Here is a 25,967-nt window from a genome sequence, read left to right as displayed (position 1 = left end):
CGTTTCCATAACCAGTTTGTCGTTGACAACAACATTTCATAAGGTCTGAAGATTGATTGAGGTCTGAAGATTGATTGCTCTAGAGAAGCATATTAGCTAAGTGGCTTTTGAGATGACATCTGCTATATATATATATATATATATATATATATATATATATATATATATCGGTATCCCTGGGTTAGGGTGTGTGCGTGCGCGTGAACCTAAAGCACGGTCCTGACCTTTAGACAACATGAAGGGAAGTTGTGATGGACTGTTGGAAATTAATCAAACCCTTGTATCAGCTCGATGTATGTGATATACAGTATGTTCTGTGATGCAAAGGTATGCTAAATTACTGAGCAATGCAAAGAATGTATTAGCACTTAAAGGGATACTTCAGGATTCCATCTACTTCCCCAGAGTCAGATGAACTTGTGGAAACCATTTCATATCTCTGTGTCCAGTATGAAGGAAATTAGAGGTAGTTTTGAGAGCCAATGCTAACTAGCATTTGCGCAATGGCTAGACGTCTATGGGTATCTTGCTAGCTTTAGCGCAACTACCTCTAACTTATTTCTTACTGGACACATAGACATAAAAATGGTATCCACAAGTTCATCTGACTCTTTGCCAACATCCCAAAGTATCTCTGTAATCCTAAAATACACAGAAATACATCGCAAATTGGAAAACATTACGTTTACCTTGTCGTTCACTTACGAGTGTGTGTGTGTAGCTATCCCTTTCCTGCAGTCAAATGATCTAGTGGGCTCATGGGTGGAATATTATTATTATTATTCGCTTCACACGCAATAACATCTGCTAAATATGTGTATGTGCCCAATAACATTTGATTCATTAATAGTTTTCATAATTAATAAACATTTATTTATTTTACGCTGAAACCCTGGTGACAATTTTTTTTCTTCATATTTTTCAGTCTTCTGTGATGTATATAAAGTGTAATATTGGGATGCAAACTCCAAATTAAATACATTTTAACTCTATGTCTGACATGGTACAGGTGTCTTCTTTTTTTAAAGCCCATAACCATGTGTGTGATTTGTTTCACAGTAGATTCGTTTTAGACCACCAAGAAACACTCTGTGTGAGCCTGATTTAGCCCACTGCAGTAAAAGGTTAAGCATTTTGTGTTTTCCATTTCAGAGAGATCCGGAATGCGAGGAGTCTGTCATACATAGATCCAGAAGCATTTAAAAACCTTCCAAACCTGAAATACCTGTGAGCACCTTTAGACATCATATACAATGTATTAAAAGCATCATTCTGACAGCATTGAAAACGCTATTGTGAGTCCTCCTAACCACTGATAATGCTACTTTAACACAAGATGCAAGAGATGAGACTTGTCTCCAAATATTTGGCTTGGACAAAGGACCCATAATTGATCAATTATATTTATTTAAGTCTTCTTTTTTTTGGGTTCCTTCTAGGGGTATTTTCAATACTGGCCTCACCATCTTCCCTGATCTCACCAACATTCACTCAGATGACATGAACTTCATACTGTAAGAAAACTAGTAGGCAGAACTTTTTGTTATTTGTCACTCAGGTCTTACAAATATATTACAATCCACCGACCATAGTATTCTATATATAAAATCCCACACTCAAAACCTCCTTTCTTCAGTAGTAGGGAGGTTTTTCAACCCAATATGCCTTGGTTAGTCTTGTGTCAGTGGTTACTATAGTGCCAGGAGATGTACATAGCTATTTCCCACTCTGACAAGGTTTTCTATATTTCCTCTTGTTTCTCCTGACAGTGAGATCACTGATCATCCTTATATCTCTGAGGTCCCAGCCAACTCATTCCGCGGTATTACCAACCAAGTGCTGACAGTGTGAGTACACAGCCCTGGTTCTAGTGTTTCACTGGTGTTGTCACTATAAGGGATAGGCCATTACATGACCCTCACTTGCAGTCTCAGAGTGTGCTGTGGCCAGCCCAGAGAGGGTTTCCGGAGAGAAACTACCATTACATTAGATGTCAAAGCTATGAGCACATTGGTCACATTGGAAAAGAGATACAGGAGACAACAAGCTCCTACAGCTAAGTAGTTCGGTTTTGAAGGGGAGAAAATAATATTGAAAATGTTGTGGTGATTTTGGTCACTAAATTGCATACACAGGCAAATCCCTCAGCACAAAAGTACGCATGTTGTTCACCACCTACTGTATCACTGATATTACTGATTTTAATGTGACTTGTACAACCAGAAACAGATTGAAAGTTAGTCAGTGGGTTAGTGCCTAATAACTCAATTACCCAGTGATTCCGTCAGTTAAAAATTCACCTTTATGAATGTTTTCTAATGTTGTTCTCTTACAGGATGCTGTACAGTAATGGCTTCACAGACATCCAACATCATGCTTTCAACGGGACCAAACTAGATGCTGTGTAAGTCATTTAGCTTATCATTAAAACAGTAGAATAGAATAGAATAGAATGGAATAGAATATACAATATGGAATAGAATAGTCCCAGTCAGTAGTAGATAGAACGTTGCGGCCCTGCCTGCCTGTGGGGAAAACAACCTGTTGTTACCTAGGTTACCCATTGGCTCACAGCAAATACTTGACCATGCAGTTTTCTTGATGTCTGCTTGTTTTAGTCAATTACAAAACTTAATTTAATAAAAGTACAACATGTCTAAAGATGCTCCAGAGTTTTCTCACTACTTAGAAAAACATAATATTGTAGGGCTTCCCTCATGCCCCTTTTTTATAACGTGTTAGCAGCCAGGTGAATAAATGAGGGCTAGCTAGCTACCAACCAGAACATTAAGCTAGCCAAGACCAACAACGCAAACAAATGGACTTTAGAAGTAGTGAGTGGAGTTACTAACGGACTCTACTAAACAAGTTAAATGTCTTACCTGTAATAAAATGTTTTCCAGACATATATAGCTAATGTGTAGCCTATTTGGACATCCGGCTCCCCACATTTCACACTCTCCCACATCGAATATCCTGAAGACACAGGGCTCTTCCCATAGGCTCTATTTCCCTACATGGGAGCATTGGGAACCTTTCCTGTAGGTCTGGATTTTTGACCTGGTTATTTGTACCTTATTAAACAACACAGCAGCTTTTCGGCAAGTTTTGTTATCTCCGTATAACAAAATTATGTTATTTAATATTTTGACATGAGTAAACTATTTTTTATTTCTGGCATGTATATTTCCTTACTCAAAATTACACTATTACCCTACACAAGTAGTAGGATCACTGCCACATCTGAACTAGTTCTCTCAGATCACTGCCACATCTGAACTAGTTCTCTCAGATCACGGCCACATCTGAACTAGTTCTCTCAGATCACGGCTACATCTGAACTAGTTCTCTCAGATCACGGCTACATCTGAACTAGTTCTCTCAGATCACGGCTACATCTGAACTAGTTCTCTCAGATCACGGCTACATCTGAACTAGTTCTCTCAGATCACGGCTACATCTGAACTAGTTCTCTCAGATCACGGCTACATCTGAACTAGTTCTCTCAGATCACGGCTACATCTGAACTAGTTCTCTCAGATCACGGCTACATCTGAACTAGTTCTCTCAGATCACGGCTACATCTGAACTAGTTCTCTCAGATCACGGCTACATCTGAACTAGTTCTCTCAGATCACGGCTACATCTGAACTAGTGCTCTCCGACGTGTTTAGAGTGAGATTATCCCCAGCCTTGGTTAGGAAGCTCTAGTTCTCATGGGATAAATAGGATATTTTAGGAAGGTAATTTCAGGAAGTCTGCATCAAATCATCAAATGACCTCTATTTCCCTAGCCTGGGTACCAGTCTCTTTAGAACAGGGGCGTCAAACGCATTCCACGGAGGGCCTAGTGTCTGCAGGTTTTAGTTTTTTAGTTTCAATTATTAATTAGGGAACTTAATTCATCAACCAAGTACAAGGGAGGAGACACCCACAGACACTTGGCGTTCTGTGGAATAAGTTTGACACTTTAGATAATCCACTCCATGTACTCCTGTGCCAAAGATACTGGCCTTTCTGCCGTCTTCAAATATTAACAGTCTATCATTAATGAGCTCGAGGAGAACAGTGGATCCTGATTTGATCACCCTCACAGCTATCCTGCAAATATTGGAACTCTCACAATTTTCTCTCTCCACAGAACACTGTTGGTATCCAGTTGCTAAGCAACCATTTTTTGTTAGTCCAGAGGAAACCAGTATGACAAAAGTCGCTAGTTTAAGGTTACATTCCCAAACTAAATACATACTACAATTCCAACCACAGATTGTCTTAGTTTTAAGCCTGAAAATACAACAACTTGCCTAGCTAAGGAGTGTAATGTTAGCTGAAGAGGCTGATACTCAGACTACTATTTTACCAAGGGAGAAAACACTATATAGGGTCTCGTTTTTAAATGTAGATTTCATTTTACTGGGGACTGACCTGGAATTGCATTGAAAGAAGTTTTAATAATACCTTGTTTTATATAGAGAGCACTTCTCATTAAGTGTGGAAATCACAAAGTTCTGAAATGGGGATTAAACCAAGCACTGCTTTCTGTCACAATTTCAACTCCCCTCTTCCTTTTGGTCACCTCTCTGTCCCCTTTCCAGTCAGGATATGAAACATTAATATGTCTCTGACCCTCTCATCCCTCTATCCCTCCATTTACCCCAAGTCAACCCTAGCTGGTCCTTATGGAGTTGTAATTAAACCAATGGGCAGTCACTTTAGTATTACTACACTGCTGTTTGTGTTGGCAGGAGTGCGCTCAGAGAGAGAAATGATCCTGGAGTGTGTGTTTGATCCCTGTTATACCAAGACAAACACTCCCCCCACACGTTTATTATCATGTAGGGATTCTACAGTATGTTTCTGAAGTATCTTCTCCGATGGCTAATTTAAAACAACACTCAGGATAAGATCTGATCCATCCGAAGTCAGTGTTGCTTTAGAAAGCGGTGAAAATATTAGGTGTTTTTGAGCTATCAGGATGATTACAGTGATTGAAGTGTGTCGGTTATATTCTTGCGCGTGTCTGCTTTTGCGTGCGTGCCCATGTGTGTGTGTTCTCTCTCCAGGTACCTCCATAGAAACAGGCGTCTGACCAGGATGGATGAAAATATGTTTTCTGGCACTGTCAGTGGCCCAATTCTTCTGTGAGTATGAATTAGTCCTTTATTTAACCGAGGAAATCCCATTGCTTTTTATTTAACCAGGGATGTACCCTTACTTTATTTAACCAGGGATGTACCCTTACTTTATTTAACCAGGGATGTACCCTTACTTTATTTAACCAGGGATGTACCCTTACTTTATTTAACCAGGGATGTACCCTTACTTTATTTAACCAGGGATGTACCCTTACTTTATTTAACCAGGGATGTACCCTTACTTTATTTAACCAGGGATGTACCCTTACTTTATTTAACCAGGGATGTACCCTTACTTTATTTAACCAGGGATGTACCCTTACTTTATTTAACCAGGGATGTACCCTTACTTTATTTAACCAGGGATGTACCCTTACTTTATTTAACCAGGGATGTACCCTTACTTTATTTAACCAGGGATGTACCCTTACTTTATTTAACCAGGGATGTACCCTTACTTTATTTAACCAGGGATGTACCCTTACTTTATTTAACCAGGAAAGTACCTTTCCTTTACTTAACCAGTTCATTCGTTCTTTTTCAGGTGAGCGCTGGACAGAAATGTATCTCTCACTGCATTGCCCAACACTTTCAGTTAAAATCTGATGTTAATCGCTCAAACGCCTTTGACAGATTGGTGGACTGGTACAAATGTCATGTACAGTTGAAGTCGGAAGTTTACATACACCTTAGCCAAATACATTTAAACTCAGTTTTTCACAATTCCTGACATTTAAACCTAGTAAAAATTCCCTGTCTTAGGTCAGTTAGGATCACCACTTTATTTTAAGAATGTGAAATAATTGTAGAGAGAATGATTTATTTCAGCTTTTATTTCTTTCATCACATTCCCAGTGGGTCAGAAGTTTACATATACTCAATTAGTATTTGGTAGCATTGCCTTTAAATGGTTTAACTTGGGTCAAGTGTTTCAGATAGCCTTCCACAAGCTTCCCACAATAAGTTGGCTGAATTTTGGCCCATTCTTCCTGACAGAGCTGGTGTAACTGAGTCAGGTTTATAGGCCTCCTTGCTCGCACACACTTTTTCAGTTCTGCCCACAAGTTGTCTGTAGGATTGAGGTCAGGGCTTTGTGATGGCCACTCCAATACCTTGACTTTGTTGTCCTTAAGCCCTCATGATGCCATCTATTTTATGAAGTGCACCAGTCCCTCCTGCAGCGAAGCACCCCCACAACATGATGCTGCCACCCACGTGCTTCACGATTGGGATGGTATTCTTCAGCTTGCAAGCCTCCCCTTTTTCCTCCAAACATAACGATGGTCATTATGGCCAAACAGTTATATTTTTGTTTCATCAGACCAGAGGACATTTCTCCAAAAAGTACGATCTTTGTCCCCATGTGCAGTTTGAAACCGTAGTCTGGCGGCTTTGGAGCAGTGGCTTCTTCCTTGCTGAGCGGTCTTTCTGGTGATGTCAATATAGGACACGTTTTTCTGTGGATATAGATACTTTTGTACATGTTTCCTCCAGCATCTTCACAAGGTCCCTGTTGTTCTGGGATTGATTTGCACTTTTCGCACCAAAGTACGTTCATCTCTAGGAGACAGAACACGTCTCCTTCCTGAGTGGTATGACGGCTGCGTGGTCTCATGGTGTTTAAACTTGCATACTATTGTTTGTACAGATGAACGTGGTACCTTCAGGTGTTTGGAAATTGCTCCCAAGGATGAACCAGACTTGTGGAGGTCTACAATTGTTTTTCTGAGGTCTTGGATGATTTCTTTTGATTTTCCCATGATGTAAAGCAAAGAGGCACTGAGTTTTAAGGTAGGCCTTGAAATACATCCACAGGTACACCTCCAATTGACTCAAATGATGTCAATTAGCCTATCAGAAGCTTCTAAAGCCATGACATTCTTTTCTGGAATTTTTCAAGCTTTTTAAAGGCACAGTCAGCTTATCGTGTGCACAATTCTGACCCACTGGAATTGTGATACAGTGAATTATAAGTGAAATAATCTGTTTGTAAACAATCGTTGGAAAAATTACCTTTGTCATGCACAGAGTAGATGTCCTAACCGACTTGCCAAAACTATAGTTTGATTAGCAATACATTTGTGGAGTGGTTGAAAAATTAGTTTTAATGACTCCAACCTAAGTATATGTGAACTTCCGACTTTAAACTGTATCCAATGTTCCAGTTTTAAATGTCAACCATTTGTCATTTTTTGTTAAAGGGAATCAAGATCCAATAATGTTGGATTAATCAAAATAGTTATACAATGATATGTGGTTTATGCTTTGAACTTTTACAGAAAAAGTTTGTTTGAGTATAATGTTATCAGATTATTATTATTAGTCAATATCTAAATTAGTAAATCATTTTTAAAAATCAGCTTAAAGGCCCAGTGCAGTCAAAAATGTGATTTTTTTTCTCCTGTGTTTTATATATATTTCCACACTATGAGGTTGGAATAATATTGTGAAAATGATGATAATTAAATTGTATTAGTCACATGCGCCGAATACAACATTTGACCTTGTGAAATAACCAACAATGCAGTTTAAAAGTACAAAATAGAATAATTGAGTTAATATGTACATGTAGGTGGAGTTACTAATAAAGTGACTATGCATAGATAATAACAGAGTAGCAGCAATGTAGAAGGGGGGGGGGGGCAATGCAAATAGTCTGGGAAGCCATTTGATTAGATGTCCAGGAGTCCTATGGCTTGGGGAAAGAAGCTGTTTAGAAGCCTCTTGGACCTAGACTTGGTGCTCCGGTACCGCTTGCCGTGCGGTAGCAGAGTGAACAGTCTATGACTAGGGTGGCTGGAGTCTTTGACAATTTTTAGGGCCTTCCTCTGACACCGCCTGGTATAGAGGTCCTGGATGGCAGGAAGCTTGGCCCCAGTGATGCACTGGGCCGTACACACTACCATCTGTAGTGCCTTGCAGCCGAAGGCCGAGCAGTTGCCATACCAGGCAGTGATGCACCAGTCAGGATGCTCTCGATGGTGCAACTGTAGAACCTTTTGAGGACCCATGCCAAATCTTTTCAGTCTTCTGAGGGGGAATAGGTTTTGTCGTGCCCTCTTCACGACTGTCTTGGTGTTTGGAACATGTTAGTTTGTTGGTGATATGGACACCAAGGAACTAGAAGCTCTCAACCTGCTCTAATACAGTCCCGTCGATGAGAATGGGAGCGTGCTCGGTCCTCCTTTTCCTGTAGTCCACAATAATCTCCTTTGTCTTGATCACGTTGAGGGAAAGGTTGTTGTCCTGGCACCAAACGGCCAGGTCTATGATCTCCTCCCTACAGGCTGTCTAGTCATTGTCGGTGATCAGGCCAACCACTGTTATGTCATCGCAAACTTAATGATGTTGTTGGAGCCAGCCTGACCGTGCAGTCATGAGTGAACAGGGAGTACAGGAGGGGACTGAGCATGCACCCCTGAGGGGCCCCTGTGTTGAGGATCAGCGTGGAGGATGTATTGTTACCCACCCTTACCACCTGGGGGCAGCCCATCAGGAATTGCAGGATCCAGTTGCAGAGGGAGGTGTTTAGTCCCTTAGCTTATTGATGAGCTTTGAGGGCACAATGGTGTTGAACGCTGAGCTGTAGTCAATGAATAGCATTCCCACATAGGAGTTCCTTTTGTCCATGTGGGAAAGGGCAGTGTGGAGTGCAATAGAGATTGCATCATCTGTGGATCTGTTGGGGTGGTATGCAAATTGGAGTGGGTCTAGGGTTTCTGGGATAATGGTGTTGATGTGGGCCATGACCAGCCTTTGAAAGCACTTAATGGCCACAGACATGAGTGCTACGGGTCGGTAGTCATTTAGGCAGGTTACTTTAGTGTTCTTGGGACAGGGACTATGGTGGTCTGCTTAAAACATGATGGTATTACAGACTTGGACAGGGAGAGGTTGAAAATGTCAGTGAAGACACTTTCCAGTTTGTCAGCACATTCTCGCAGTGCACGTCCTGTTGATCCGTCTGGCCCTACGGTCTTGTGAATGTTGACGTGTATAAATATCTTACTCACATCGGGTGGGAAGAGTGTGATCACACAGTAACCCAGAACAGCTGGTGCTCTCATGCATGTGTTATTTGCCTCGAAGCGAGCATAGAATTAGTTTAGCTCATCTGGTAGGCTCGTGTCGCTGGGCAGCTCTCGGCTGTGCTTCCTTTTATAGTCTATAATGGTTTGCAAGCCCTGCCACATCCGACGAGCATCAGAGCTGGTGTAATACGATTTGATCTTAGTCCTGTATTGAAACGTTGACTCTTTGATGGTTCGTCGGCAGGCATAGTGGGATTTATTATTTGCTTCCAGGTTCAAGTCCTGCTCCTTGAAAGCGCAGCTCTAGCCTTTAGCTCAGTGCGAATGTTGCCTGTAATCCATGGTTTCTGGTTGGGGTATGTACGTACGGTCACTGTGGGGACAACGTCATCGATGCACTTATTGATGAAGCCAATGACTGATGTGGTGTACTCCTTAATGCCATAGGAAGAATCGCGGAGCATATTCCAGTCTGTGCTAGCAAAGCAGTCCCGTAGCTTAGTATCTGCTTCATCTGACCACTTTTTTATTGACCGAGTCACTGGTGCTTCCTGCTTTAATTTTTGCTTGTAAGCAGGATGAGCATTTTCCTGTTTACTTATGGCTGAATACAGCTCATTGAGTGCGGTGTTAGTGCCAGCATCAGTCTGTGGTGATATGTAGGCAGCTACGAAAAACACAGATGAAAACTCTGTTTGTTTTTCTATGATTTGGGGATTTGTATGTTTCGGCCTAGTATGGTTCTCAATCAGAGGCAGGTGTCATTAGTTGTCTCTGATTGAGAATCATACTTAGGTAGCCTGGGTTTCACTGTTTGTTTGTGGGTGATTGTCTATGTTGATTGCTTGTTTCAGCGCAGTTCTAATTAGCTTCACGCTCATTATTTTGTTTATTGTTTTTGTATAGTGTGTTTCAGTGTTCAGTGTTTTCTTTATTAAAATTCAAGATGAACACAGACCACGCCGCATATTGGTACTCCGATCCTTCTCGCCTCTCCTCTTCAGATGAAGAGGAGGAAGACCGTGACAAACAGGGTTAGGTAGCTGGCTAGCTTGTTTAGTTCTTTATCTAGCTAGCAGGCTAGTTCATGATCTGAAGTTCGATTTCAATAGTATAACAACAAGTGGTTGCCTAGCTAAGAATATTACAAATGATTGTCAGGTATACGCAGGGAGTCAGGGAGCAGGTGCAGAAGTAGAGTTTTAGAACAATGATGCAAGGCAGATGAACAAAACAGGGGATGCTACTGAACATGAAAACAAACCAATACTGCCTGATGACTGAGGCTACTGAGGGATAAATAAAGGGATGGTAATCAAGGTGATGATGAGATCCAGGTGTGCGTAATGATAGGGAGCAGGTGTACGTAATAAAGGTTGCCAGGGCCGGTGGTTAGTAGACCGGCGACATGGAGCTCTGGAGAGAGGGAGCAGGAGTAGGCATGGCAATGATAATTTTTTTCTTAACACCCGCCCTCTTAATCCGGAAGCCAGCCGCACAAATGTGTCGGAGGAAGCACTGTTCAACTGACGATCAAGGTCAGCCTGCAGGCGCCTGGACCGCCACAAGGAGTCGCTAGAGTGCGATGAGCCAAGTAAAGCCCCCCAGGCCAAACCCTCCCCAAACCCGGACGACATTGGGCCAATTGGGTGCCGCCCTATGAGACTCCAGATCACGGCCGGTTGTGATACAGCCCGGGATCGAACCCGGATCTGTAGTGATGCCCTCTCAGGACTAAGGCCTTGTTTCACATACTTCAGAAATCCTTCTTCCCTTCCTTCCATGACATAATCACTGACCTGGATTGGTGAAAGTAATCATTATACCCATCCAAATCACTTCTCTATGTTTACTTAAGAAAGGAAGGACAGATGAATATTTATATTCTATAAATATTGGAGCAGGGCCCATGTCCTGGCTGAGTGGTGAGGTCAACCACATGAGGTCATGGCCTAAACATCTCTGATTGACAATCGGCCCAGTCTTCGATCCACACTGTTATTCTCCAGTGTTGCTCAGTGTGTGTGTGTGTTTGTTTGTGTGTGAGCGAGAGAGTCTAATGATTTATTTAATGCATTGTTTGGCTTATCTTTTAAGTTATTTAACTAGTATGCTAGACGAGGAAACATCTTGTTTTGTCCCTCACCCACGTTACAGCCTTATTCTAAAATCGATTAAATTAATACAAAAATACCATCACTCAATACCTCACAACTACAAAACGAAAGCAGGTTTTTAAAAATATTTGCAAATGTATTACAAATAAAAAAACATGAATATCTTATTTACATAAGTCTTCAGACCCTTTGCTATGAGTCTCAGGTGCATCATGTTTCCATTGATCATCCTTGAGATGTATCTACAACTTGATTGAAGTCCACCTGTGGTTAATTCAATTGATTGGACATGATTTGGAAAGGCACACACCTGTCTATATAAAGGTCCCACAGTTGACAGTGCATGTCAGAACTAAAAACAAGCTATGAGGTTGAAGGAATTATCCGTAGAGCTCTGAGACAGGATTGTATTGAAGCACAGATCTGGTGAAGGATACCAAAACATGTCTGCAGCATTGAAGGTCCCCAAGATCACAGTGGCCTCCATCATTTTTAAACCACCAAGACTCTTCTTAACTAAACAGTTTGGCCTGGCCAACCTGAGCAGTCGGGGGAGAAGGGCTTTGGTCAGGGAGGTGATCAAGAACCTGATGGTCACTCTGACAGAGCTCCAGAGTTCCTCTATGGAGATGGGAGAAACTTCCAGAAGGACAACCATCTCTACAGCACTCCACCAATCAGGCCTTTGTGGTAGAGTGGCCAGATGGAAGCCACTCCTCAGTAAAAGACACATGACAGCCCGCTTAGAATTTGTGAAAGGGCACCTACAGGATTCTGGCCATGAGAAACAAGATTCTTTGGTCTGATGAAACCAAGATTGAACTCTTTGGCCTGAATACCAAGCGTCACATCTGGAGGAAACTTTGCACCATCCCTACGGTGAAGCATGGTGGTGAAAGTATCATGCTGTGGGGATGTTTTTCAGCAGTAAGGACTGGGAGACTAGTCAAGCTGATGGGAAAGATGAATGGAGCAAAGTACAGAGAGCTCCTTGATTAAAACCTGTTCAAGAGAGCTCAGGACCTTAAACTGGGGTGAAGGTTCACCTTCCAAAAGGACAACAACCCTAAGCACACAGCCAAAACAACGCAGGAATGGCTTCGGGACAAGTCTGTGAATGTCCTTGAGTTGCCCAGCCGGACCCCAGACTTGAACCCGATCGAACATCTCTGGAGAGACCTGAAAAAAAGCTGTGCAGCGACGCTCCCCATCCAAACTGACAGAGCTTGAGAGGATCTGCAGAGAAGAATGGGAAAGACTCCCCAAATACAGGTGTGCCAAGCTTGTAGCGTGATACCCAAGAATACTTGAGGCTGTAAACGCTGCCGAAGGTGCTTCAACAAAGTACTGAGCACTTAAAGTATGTAAATGTGATATTTCAGTTTCATTATGGGGTATTGTGTAGAGTGATGAGGGGGAAAAACCATGTAATCAATTTTAGAATAAGGCTGTAACATAACAAAATATGGAAAAAGTCAAGGGGTCTGAATACTTTCTGAATGCACTGTATGTAGTGGTAATCACACGGGATGCTTTAGGAGAAATGGATGTAACGTAGTTGTGAATATCCTGGTGAGATTCTGTCTTTGTCATGGCGACGGTGGACAATGTTTAATTAGTTAAAGACGATGGAAGAGTGGTGGACACTCTATTGCGGGAACCAGATGTAGGTTTGGTATTTTGCATTCCATTTCAGAAATGTCACGAGTCTAACAATTGGCGAATAAATAAGCATTTGGCAAAAATGTTTATCCTAGATTTGGAGGATGGGCAAAACATATAGCCATGCATATCAAAACAACAAGAAGGTGAGGTGTTGCTGTCATAAACAGGGAAAACATAAACTATGACTAGGTGTAATCTGCTTTAGTGAAGTTTATGAACCATCTTGGCCAATGATTCCGAATACCATTCCAGCACTTCTACGCACGCGCACACACACACACACACACACACACACACACACAAACTGACTCAAGCACACACACTGACACACACACTGAACACACGCATCCACACTGACACACACATGTGACACACACATGTGAGACACACGTGCGTGATACACACACACTCTCCCATGTTAGAGGGAACCAAATATGTGTGACCCCAGCTATAAAAACTCTATGACCCTGTGTGACCTCCAGCTGTCGTCTCCATTTCCTGGCAGTGGTGTGAACTGTTATTTACTGTTAGTGAACTCTGTATGAACTCTACTTGTCCTCTGTGTATGAACTACTGTGAACTGTTATGACCTCTTATTAACTCTCTATGAACCCTGCATGTTAGGAGTAGAGGTTGACCGATTAATTAGGGCAGATTTCAAGTTTTCATAACAATCGGTAATCTGCATTTTTGGACACCGATTATGGCCGATTACATTGTACTCCACGAGGAGACTGCGTGTTAGGCTGACTACCTGTTACGTGAGTGCAGCAAGGAGCCAAGGTAAGTTGCTAGCTAGCATTAAACTTATCTTAGAAAAAACTATCAATCTTAACATAATCACTAGTTAACTACACATGATTATATTACTCGTTTATCTAGCTTGTCCTGCGTTGCATATAATTGATAAGGTGCCTGTTAATTTATCATTGAATCACAGCCTACTTCGCCAAACGGGTGATGATTTAACAAGCACATTCGCGCAAAAAGCACTGTCGTTTAACCAATGTGTACCTAACCATAAACACCAATGCCTTTCTTAAAATCAATACACAACTATACATTTTTAAACTTCCATATTTAGTTAAAATTGCCTGCTAACATGGATTTATTTTAACTAGAGAAATTGTGTCACTTCTCTTGCGTTCTGTGCAACAGAGTCAGGGTATATGCAGCAGTTTGGGCCGCCTGGCTCGTTGCGAACTGTGTGAAGACCATTTCTTCCTAACAAAGACCGTAATTAATTTACCAGAATTGTACATAATTATGACATACCATTGAAGGTTGTGCAATGTAACAGCAATATTTAGACTTAAGGATGCCGCCTGTTAGATAAAATACGGAACGGTTCTATATTTCACTGAAAGAATAAACGTTTTGTTTTCGAAATGATAGTTTCCGGATTTGACCATATTAATGCCCTAAGGCTCCTATTTCTGTGTGTTTATTATAATTAAGTCTATGATTTGATATTTTATAGAGCAGTCTGACTGAGCGGTGGTAGGCAGCAGCAGGCTCGTAAGCATTAACTCAAACAACACTTTCCTGCATTTGCCAGCAGCTCTTCGCTGTGCTTCAAGCATTGCGCTGTTTATGACTTCAAGCCTATCAACTCCCGAGATTAGATTGGCAATACTATAGTGCCTATAAGAACATCCAATAGTCAAAGGTATATGAAATACAAATGGTATAGAGAGAAATAGTCCTATAATAACTACAACCTAATACTTCTTACCTGGGAATATTGAAGACTCATGTTAAAAGGAACCACCAGCCTTCATATATTCTCATGTTCTGAGCAGGGAACTTATTAAACATTCCATTTTTTACATGGCACATATTGCACTTCTACAACACTGTGTTTCTGCATTATTTAATCCAAATTGAACATGTTTCATTATTTATTTGAGACTAGATAGGTTTTATTATGTATTATATTAAGTTAAAATAAAAGTGTTCATTCAGTATTGTTGTAATTGTCATTATTACAATTATATATAAAAAAATAAAGGGAACACTTAAACAACCCAATGTAACTCCAAGTCAATCACACTTCTGTGAAATCAAACTGACCACTTAGGAAGCAACACTGATTGACAATAAATTTCACATGCTGTTGTGCAAATGTTATAGACAGGTGGAAATTATAGGCAATTAGCAAGACACCCCCAATAAAGGAGTTGTTCTGTTTTTGTCACTTTTGAATGCTGGTGGTGCTTTCACTCTAGTGGTAGCATGAGACGGAGTCTACAACCCACACAAGTGGCTCAGGTAGTGCAGCTCATCCAGGATGGAACATCAATGCGAGCTGTGGCAAGAAGGTCTGGGAGGAGATCCCTCAGGAGACCATCCACCACCTCATCAGGAGCATGCCTAGTCGTTTTAGTGAGGTCATACAGGCACGTGGAGGCCACACACACTACCGAGCCTCATTTTGACTTGTTTTAAGGACATTACATCAAAGTTGGATCAGCCTGTAATGTGGTTTTCCACTTTAATTTTGAGTGTGACTCCAAATCCAGACCTCCATGGGTTGATAAATTTGATTTCCATTCATCATTTTTGTGTGATTTTGTTGTCAGCACATTCAACTATGTAAAGAAAAAAGTATTTAATAAGAATCTTTCATTCATTCAGATCTAGGATGTGTTATTTTAGTGTTCCCTTTATTTTTTGGAGCAGTGTATAAACATCGGCCGATTAATCGGTAGCGGCTTTTTTTGGTCCTCCAATAGTCGGTATCGGCGTTGAAAAATCATAGTCGGTGGACCTCTAGTCAGGACCCCTTTTATGAGCCCTCAGTAACCTCCAGCTGTCATGTCTGTCTTCCCTAACAGTGACGTGTCCCTGACGGCGGTGTCGTCCCTCCCCACGGCAGGGCTGGAGTCTCTCAGGGAGCTGATGGCCCGCAGCGCCTGGAACCTCAAGAAGCTTCCGCCAATCAAAACCTTCAAACACCTGACCAGCGCTGACCTCACCTACCCCTCTCACTGCTGCGGCTTCAAGAACCTCAAGAAGAAACGAGGGTGAGTTAGAATAGAGTTTCTATTAAATTACTAGAGGCTATGTCGTACATTTTAGAGGCTATTTATACAGAACATTTGTATTCGGCGCATATAAAAAAATACAATTTTATTTGAATAGCTTCTAAAATATATTATACGGATTATACATTTTAGTCTAAAATATTTATAATCCATATAATCTATTTTAGAGGCTATTCATACAGAACATTTGTATTTAACCTGTATAAACTATATAGTTTTTACATATGTTAACAGACCATAAATGTCTACATTTTAGTCTGTGGCTCGACTGCATTGTATGGAATGTTGGCATATTGGCAGTTAATTTGAAAATGTACAGAATCATTGCAGTACAACTGGCTGGCTGGCTAGCTAGCTAATGAACTTTAGATCATCTTCAATTTCATTGTTTTACACAATATTTTACCACAGCACTGGCTGACCACTGGCTGACTTTTCACTTACAATAATTATTGCTCACAAAAAACACATTCATCTATCAATCACATTTTCATCTCAATCAAACTGTATTCAGAAAGACCTTCGTCAAAGTCACGCGTGTCACAAAAGGCTTTTCCAGTAACCCGCCCTGGATATTGCAGATACCTGGAGTACATCATCTGTAACCTGACAGCATTCTACGACCAGCAGCAGAAGAGTTCCGTAGGTCCTCTCACAGTCCCATCCCTCCAGGGAGACCCCACTGCAGACACAGCTGACCGGGAGCCCAGTGAGGAGGGCTTCAGAGATGGTGTATTCAAAGAAACCCAGGGAGACCCCTGGAGAGACTTCCACAGCAGCCTCAACTACCATGCCTACTTCGGTGGGCAGCCGGACGATGACGTGGGCTTCGGGGAGATGCTGAAGGTAAGAGAGGATCACCTGTTTCAATCTCAGCACTGACTGGGGGAAATCTGGTGGGGAGTGGGCCGGAAACCGGAGCGTTGCTAGTATTGATATCATTAGTATCTTTAATACTTAAAAGTTACATATCACAACATTTAGATTTAAATCTTTGACAGCAGCGCGACCTCGAGGGAATCATATTTGAGTCCGAAAATAATGTTCATATGATAGGTAAGATATACAAAACCTTGCAGCGAGCATATCCAACTGCCAAGCTCTTAGAAAAAAATATGAACTATTGGAACCAAGATGGACAGACAGTTGGAGCATATCTAACCAAATTACAGTTAAGGAAAATGTACGCTTAATCTAGTATAAACTAATGTTTACAATGTATAATACAAGAGACAAAATGTAAAAAATTTCGGAAGTGTAAAACTAGTATGATCCATGCTTTCTGGGAATGCGATAGGGGCTGTACGTTGTGGGTGGAGCTAGAAAGTTGGCTGTCAGAAGTATTACAACGTCAACTTTTATTCTGTCAGAAGTATTACAACGTCAACATTTATGCTGTCAGAAGTATTACAACGTCAACATTTATGCTGTCAGAAGTATTACAACGTCAACTTTTATTCTGTCAGAAGTATTACAACGTCAACTTTTATTCTGTCAGAAGTATTACAACGTCAACATTTATTCTGTCAGAAGTATTACAACGTCAACATTTATTCTGTCAGAAGTATTACAACGTCAACATTTATTCTGTCAGAAGTATTACAACGTCAACTTTTATTCTGTCAGAAGTATTACAACGTCAACATTTATTCTGTCAGAAGTATTACAACGTCAACTTTTATTCTGTCAGAAGTATTACAACGTCAACATTTATGCTGTCAGAAGTATTACAACGTCAACATTTATTCTGTCAGAAGTATTACAACGTCAACATTTATTCTGTCAGAAGTATTACAACGTCAACTTTTATTCTGTCAGAAGTATTACAACGTCAACATTTATGCTGTCAGAAGTATTACAACGTCAACATTTATGCTGTCAGAAGTATTACAACGTCAACATTTATGCTGTCAGAAGTATTACAACGTCAACATTTATGCTGTCAGAAGTATTACAACGTCAACATTTATTCTGTCAGAAGTATTACAACGTCAACATTTATTCTGTCAGAAGTATTACAACGTCAACATTTATGCTGTCAGAAGTATTACAACGTCAACTTTTATTCTGTCAGAAGTATTACAACGTCAACTTTTATGCTGTCAGAAGTATTACAACGTCAACATTTATGCTGTCAGAAGTATTACAACGTCAACATTTATGCTGTCAGAAGTATTACAACGTCAACTTTTATGCTGTCAGAAGTATTACAACGTCAACATTTATGCTGTCAGAAGTATTACAACGTCAACATTTATGCTGTCAGAAGTATTACAACGTCAACTTTTATGCTGTCAGAAGTATTACAACGTCAACATTTATGCTGTCAGAAGTATTACAACGTCAACTTTTATGCTGTCAGAAGTATTACAACGTCAACATTTATGCTGTCAGAAGTATTACAACGTCAACTTTTATGCTGTCAGAAGTATTACAACGTCAACATTTATGCTGTCAGAAGTATTACAACGTCAACTTTATGCTGTCAGAAGTATTACAACGTCAACTTTTATGCTGTCAGAAGTATTACAACGTCAACATTTATGCTGTCAGAAGTATTACAACGTCAACATTTATGCTGTCAGAAGTATTACAACGTCAACATTTATGCTGTCAGAAGTATTACAACGTAAATATTTATGCTGTCAGAAGTATTACAATGTAAACTTTTATTTTGACTGTCTGCAAATTTCAAGACATGGCTCATGGGGGTGTAGTGAGATTGATTGCTTTCCAAGTTAAGTTTACCTATCTGCCATCATTAACACAATTTAAGGCCAAATGGCAAACAATAATGCAGGCACAAGGGATGGGAATGTGACCAGGCACTAGGGATGGGAGTGTGACCAGGCACTAGGGATGTGAATGTGACCAGGCACTAGGGATGGGAATGTGACCAGGCACAAGGGATGGGAATGTGACCAGGCACTAGGGATGGTAATGTGACCAGGCACTAGGGATGGGAGTGTGACCAGGCACAAGGGATGGGAGTGTGACCAGGCACAAGGGATGGGAGTGTGACCAGGCACAAGGGATGGGAGTGTGACCAGGCACTATGGATGGGAGTGTGACCAGGCAGAAGGGATGGGAATGTGACCAGGCACTAGGGATGGGAGTGTGACCAGGCACTAGGGATGGGAGTGTGACCAGGCACTAGGGATGGGAGTGTGACCAGGCACTAGGGATGGGAGTGTGACCAGGCACTAGGGATGGGAGTGTGACCAGGCACTAGGGATGGGAGTGTGACCAGGCACTAGGGATGGGAGTGTGACCAGGCACTAGGGATGGGAGTGTGACCAGGCACTAGGGATGGGAGTGTGACCAGGCACTAGGGATGGGAGTGTGACCAGGCACTAGGGATGGGAGTGTGACCAGGCACTAGGGATGGGAGTGTGACCAGGCACTAGGGATGGGAGTGTGACCAGGCACAATGGATGGGAATGTGACCAGGCACTAGGGATGGGAGTGTGACCAGGCACTAGGGATGGGAGTGTGACCGGGCACTAGGGATGGGAGTGTGACCAGGCACAAAGGATGGGAGTGTGACCAGGCACAAGGGATGGGAGTGTGACCAGGCACTAGGGATGGGAGTGTGACCAGGCACTAGGGATGGGAGTGTGACCTGGCACTAGGGATGGGAGTGTGACCGGGCACTAGGGATGGGAGTGTGACCGGGCACTAGGGATGGGAGTGTGACCGGGCACTAGGGATGGGAGTGTGACCGGGCACTAGGGATGGGAGTGTGACCGGGCACTAGGGATGGGAGTGTGACCGGGCACTAGGGATGGGAGTGTGACCGGGCACTAGGGATGGGAGTGTGACCGGGCACTAGGGATGGGAATGTGACCGGGCACTAGGGATGGGAGTGTGACCGGGCACTATGGATGGGAGTGTGACCGGGCACTAGGGATGGGAGTGTGACCGGGCACTAGGGATGGGAGTGTGACCGGGCACTAGGGATGGGAGTGTGACCGGGCACTAGGGATGGGAGTGTGACCGGGCACTAGGGATGGGAGTGTGACCGGGCACTAGGGATGGGAGTGTGACCGGGCACTAGGGATGGGAGTGTGACCGGGCACTAGGGATGGGAGTGTGACCGGGCACAAGGGATGGGAGTGTGACCGGGCACAAGGGATGGGAGTGTGACCGGGCACTAGGGATGGGAGTGTGACCGGGCACTAGGGATGGGAGTGTGACCGGGCACTAGGGATGGGAATGTGACCGGGCACTAGGGATGGGAGTGTGACCGGGCACTAGGGATGGGAGTGTGACCGGGCACTAGGGATGGGAGTGTGACCGGGCACTAGGGATGGGAGTGTGACCGGGCACTAGGGATGGGAGTGTGACCGGGCACTAGGGATGGGAGTGTGACCAGGCACTGGGGATGGGAGTGTGACCAGGCACTAGGGATGGGAGTGTGACCAGGCACTAGGCATGGGAGTGTGACCAGGCACTAGGCATGGGAGTGTGACCAGGCACTAGGGATGGGAATGTGACCAGGCACTAGGGATGGGAATGTAACCAGGCACTAGGGATGGGAATGTGACCAGGCACTGGGGATGGGAGTGTGACCAGGCCCTGGGGACGGGAGTGTGAGCAAGCACTAGGGACGGGAATGTGACCAGGCACTAGGGACGGGAATGTGACCAGGCACTAGGGACGGGAGTGTGACCAGGCACTAGGGACTGGAGTGTGACTAGGCACAAGGGATGGGAATGTGACCAGGCCCTGGTGACGGGAGTGTGACCAGGCACTAGGGACTTGAGTGTGACCAGGCAATAGGGACGGGAGTGTGACCAGGCAATAGGGACGGGAGTGTGACCAGGCACTAGGGACGGGAGTGTGACCAGGCACTAGGGACGGGAGTGTGACCAGGCACTAGGGATGGGAATGTGACCAGGCACTAGGGACGGCAGTCTGAGCAGGTAGACACTGGGGACGGGAGTGTAGACACTGGGGACGGGAGTGTAGACACTGGGGACGGGAGTGTAGACACTGGGGACGGGAGTGTAGACACTGGGGACGGGAGTATAGACACTGGGGACAGGAGTATGACCAGGTAGACACTGGGGACGGGAGTGTGAGCAGGTAGACACTGGGGACGGAAGTGTAGACACTGGGGATGGGCGTGTAGACACTGGGGACGGGAGTCTGAGCAGGTAGACACTGGGGACGGGAGTGTAGACACTGGGGACGGGAGTATAGACACTGGGGACAGGAGTATGACCAGGTAGACACTGGGGACGGGAGTGTGAGCAGGTAGACACTGGGGACGGAAGTGTAGACACTGGGGATGGGCGTGTAGACACTGGGGACGGGAGTCTGAGCAGGTAGACACTGGGGACGGGAGTGTAGACACTGGGGACGGGAGTGTAGACACTGGGGACGGGAGTATAGACACTGGGGACAGGAGTATAGACACTGGGGACGGGAGTATCGACACTGGGGACGGGAGTATCGACACTGGGGACGGGAGTATAGACACTGGGGACGGGAGTATAGACACTGGGGACGGGAGTGTAGACACTGGGGACGGGAGTGTAGACACTGGGGACGGGAGTGTAGACACTGGGGACGGGAGTGTAGACACTAGGGACGGGAGTATAGACACTGGGGACGGGAGTATAGACACTGGGGACGGGAGTATAGACACTGGGGACGGGAGTGTAGACACTGGGGACGGGAGTGTAGACACTGGGGACGGGAGTATAGACACTGGGGACGGGAGTATAGACACTGGGGACGGGAGTCTGAGCAGGTAGACACTGGGGACGGGAGTATAGACACTGGGGACGGGAGTGTAGACACTGGGGACGGGAGTGTACACACTGGGGACGGGAGTGTACACACTGGGGACGAGAGTGTAGACACTGGGGACGGGAGTGTAGACACTGGGGACGGGAGTGTAGACACTGGGGACGGGAGTATAGACACTGGGGACGGGAGTGTAGACACTGGGGACGGGAGTGTGAGCAGGTAGACACTGGGGACAGGAGTGTAGACACTGGGGGCGGGAGTGTAGACACTGGGGGCGGGAGTGTAGACACTGGGGACGGGAGTATAGACACTGGGGACGGGAGTGTAGACACTGGGGACGGGAGTGTAGACACTGGGGACGGGAGTGTAGACACTGGGGACGGGAGTGTAGACACTGGGGACGGGAGTGTAGACACTGGGGACGGGAGTGTAGACACTGGGGACGGGAGTGTGAGCAGGTAGACACTGTGGACGGAAGTATAGACACTGGGGACGGGAGTGTGAGCAGGTAGACACTGGGGACGGAAGTATAGACACTGGGGACGGGAGTGTGACCAGGTAGACCCTGGTGATGGGAGTGTGAGCATGCGTGTCTGGGCAGATGAGATGTAGCCATTGTGTGCATCTGAAAGTCGTTTGTGTCACGAACCGGCTCAAAGCCCATAACAAAAGGGAGACAACGTGGAGATAAGGAGTAACAAAATATATATTTATTAAATAAACTAAGTACAATATACAATGGTGTGTGTAATCAGTAGTGTAAGTGTTTTTTTTGCATGCATGAATGTGATAATGCAGGGTGTTGAAAAGTGCCAAAGCAAACAACCAAAAACCATCAAGATACACAACAAAATCTATAAAGGTGTCTGCATGGAGAGAGTCTCCTCCATGAATGGGGTAGTGGTCTATTTATCCTGGGAGACACCTGGCCCAGGTGTTTCCCATGTAGCTGACGACCCTCCCAACTCCGCCCACCAGCATCCTAATAAGGAAACAAGAACAAAGAGAGAATACGGCAGACAGAGTGGGAGGGTCGTCACATTTGTATGTATAACTTTGTATGTGGAGTGGAAAGGAATGAAATGTAAAATATATATTTTTTTTAACGTTTCTTTGATACCATGTCCTGCCGTTGTGCACTTGAGCAAGGCAATTGACAATACAATACAATATGTCTTGTCTTATCTCATCTTACAGAACCCACAGGAGGACACCAGCCAGAACTTTGACAATCGCTACGACTACGTGGTCTGTGAGGAGGGCGAGGAGGTGACCTGCGCCCCTGCACCCGACGAGTTCAACCCGTGTGAGGACATCATGGGCTTCAGCTTCCTGCGTGTGTCTGTGTGGTTTGTGTCTCTGCTGGCTGTAGTAGGTAATGTGGTGGTGCTACTGGTCCTCCTCACCTCCCACTACAAGCTCTCCGTCTCACGCTTCCTCATGTGTCACCTGGCCTTCGCTGACCTCTGCATGGGGATATATCTCCTCCTCATCGCCTCAGTGGACCTTCACACCAAGATGGAGTACTACAACCACGCCATCGACTGGCAGACGGGGCCGGGTTGCGGGTTGGCGGGGTTCCTCACGGTGTTCGCCAGCGAGCTGTCGGTTTATACGCTGACAGTGATTACGCTAGAGAGGTGGTACGCAATAACGTTCGCCATGAGGCTGGACAGGAAGTTGCGTCTGCCCCACGCCACTGCTGTGATGCTGGCTGGATGGTTTTTCTGCCTCCTCCTAGCGATGCTCCCCCTAGTGGGGGTTAGCAGCTACCAGAAGGTCAGTATTGATTAATTGATTGGTTGATTCAGGGATCCATCCCCCCCAAAATCTTTATTTTCTTTCTGTATGTATTTATTGATTGATTGATTGATGTATTGATTGGTGATTTATTTAATCTTTATCGATCAGGTCAGTATCTGCCTGCCCATGGATACCAAGTCCACCATGGCCCAGGTCTACATCATCTCAGTCTTGATCCTAAACATCCTGGCATTCCTGGTGATCTGTACCTGTTACATGAAGATCTACTGCGCTGTGCACAACCCTTACTACTGCCCAGGGTCTAAAGACACCAACATTGCCAAACGCATGGCCATCCTCATCTTCACTGACTTCCTGTGTATGGCGCCCATCTCCTTTTACGCCATGTCAGCCGTTGTGGACCGGCCGCTTATCACCGTGTCCAACTCTAAGATCCTACTGGTGCTCTTCTACCCTCTCAACTCCTGTGCCAACCCCTTCCTGTACGCCATCTTCACCAAGGCTTTCAGGGGGGATATCTTTATCCTGCTCAGTAAGGTGGGGCTGTGCCAGCGTCGGGCGCAGCTCTTCAGAGGGCAAGCAGTCAGTTCAAAGGGTAGCAGTAGGGTGTGCCAGCAGGTCCAGGGGGGTAAAAAGAGAGACACTGACAGGAAGAGGACAGGAGGACCAGAGGAGGTACCCATTCACCTGCAGGAGTATTCTGGGTCTGGTCACACCTACATTCAGCTGGCCTCACAACAGCCCAGTCCTGAGGAAAGCCGTAGCCTGGAAACGTGAGGCTTAACTCAGCCGGGGGAGATCAGAGAGGACCATGGTGGTCCCAGTGGCTGTTTGGTTGGTTAGGGGAGAGGAGTCACAGTGAAATGACTGGAAGTGTTGCAGCCGAAGGTTAGAAGTGAACTGCTGGGATACTTTACTCTGCACTTTTACACGTGTTTGAATGTTTTCATAATTTCAGCTGTGATATTGTTTTTGCAATTAATATACCATCTGTTGCAGTATATTATGTGTCGGTGAGATATTCTTGTCAATTGCACCGGAACTTCTTTAGGATATGATATCCTATTTTGGCACTTCTGTTGTTGTTAATTCTAAAGATTCTAATTCTAAAGATTCTAATTCTAAAGATTCTAATTCTAAAGATTCTAATTCTAAAGATTCTAATTCTAAAGATGAAGTGGGTGTTGAAACTGTTGCTAAATATCAGTTTCATCAGAAAGCAAAGTTTACACGTTTGGTTAAACTTGAGATGAACCAAAGTTGGGTCCAAAAACTAATAATCTCTGGTTGATTATGGTTACAATTGATATATCACATTAATTCAATTGATTATTCATACATACCATACCAAAAATGATATATTTATTTTACAGTAACTGGGACTCTAAAATAGCTTCACTACTTACAGAGCTAAAGAAACAGGAGAACTTTGACATGGGTCTGAAATGTGATATTTTAATCCTCAAACTTCACACCTTTGAAAGTGAAAAGTACCAGAGATTCCTGTGAGACTCCTGGATATTATCCTGGTACTGTATTACAGATCAGCCCCAGTGCGATTTAAAAACTACACCCGACTTCAGACAGGGAAATACTGCATTTCTAAATGCTCCACAATCGCTGTGTACACTGAGTATACGAAACATTAGGAACCGAATATTGAGTTGCATCCCCCACCCCCTTTTGCCTTCAGAACAGCCTGAATTCATCGGGGCATTGGACTCTACAAGATTTTGAAAGCGTTCTACAGCGATGCTGGCCCACGTTGACTCCAATGCTTCACACAGTTGTGTCAAGTTGGCTGGATGTCCTTTGGGTGGTGGACCATTCTTGATATACACGGGAAACTTAGTATAAAAAGCTCAGCAGCGTTGCAGTTCTTGACACACTCAAACCGGTGTGCCTGGCATTAGAAGTGTAATTAATGTTTAAAGACATCAAACTGGGATATATTTGTAGTGTGCCTTCAAAATGTTGATAACAAACCAGCCCCCCCCCCCCCCAATGTTGTTGATCCATCTTCAGTTTTCTCCTATCCCAGCCATTAAACTCTGTAACTTTGAAAGTCACCATTGGCCTCATGGTGAAATCCCTGTATCTTTGTAGCGACTGGGTGTATTGATACACCATCCAAAGTGTAATTAATAACTTCACCATGCTCAAAGGGATATTCAATGTCTGTTTATTTTGTTTTTTTACACATCTACCAATAGGTGCCCTTTTTTGCGAGGCATTGGAAAAAGTCCCTGGTCTTTGTGGTTGAATCTGTGTTTGAAATGCACTGCTCGACTGGGGGACCTTACTGATAATTGCATGTGTGGGGTACAGAGATGAGGTAGTCATTCAGAAATCATGTAAAAAAACTATTATTGCACACATCGTGAGTCCATGCAACTTCTCATAAGCAACATTTTACACCTCAACTAATTTAGGCTTGCCATAACAAAAGGG

The 25,967-nt window shown here is 44.0% G+C and overlaps 1 protein-coding gene across 1 annotated transcript in view; it reads left to right on the top strand.

Annotated features, from left to right (window-relative positions):
• Positions 1-24,519, top strand: part of LOC110522565 (thyrotropin receptor) — a 37,473-nt gene extending 12,954 nt beyond the window's left edge. The window contains exons 4-12 of the mRNA XM_021601022.2: positions 1,153-1,227; positions 1,440-1,514; positions 1,770-1,847; positions 2,336-2,404; positions 5,064-5,141; positions 15,786-15,974; positions 16,577-16,841; positions 22,950-23,531; positions 23,664-24,519. Of these exons, the coding sequence (XP_021456697.2) occupies positions 1,153-1,227; positions 1,440-1,514; positions 1,770-1,847; positions 2,336-2,404; positions 5,064-5,141; positions 15,786-15,974; positions 16,577-16,841; positions 22,950-23,531; positions 23,664-24,293 (2,041 nt within the window). The 3' untranslated portion in view covers positions 24,294-24,519. The remainder of the gene's footprint in view (positions 1-1,152; positions 1,228-1,439; positions 1,515-1,769; positions 1,848-2,335; positions 2,405-5,063; positions 5,142-15,785; positions 15,975-16,576; positions 16,842-22,949; positions 23,532-23,663) is intronic.
• Positions 24,520-25,967: the final 1,448 nt, after the last annotated feature.

Source organism: Oncorhynchus mykiss, chromosome 4 (assembly GCF_013265735.2).
Source record: "Oncorhynchus mykiss isolate Arlee chromosome 4, USDA_OmykA_1.1, whole genome shotgun sequence".
NCBI lineage: Eukaryota > Metazoa > Chordata > Actinopteri > Salmoniformes > Salmonidae > Oncorhynchus > Oncorhynchus mykiss.
The sequence above is the reverse complement of the archived record's forward strand: the minus strand, read 5'-3'. Positions and strand labels throughout refer to the sequence as shown.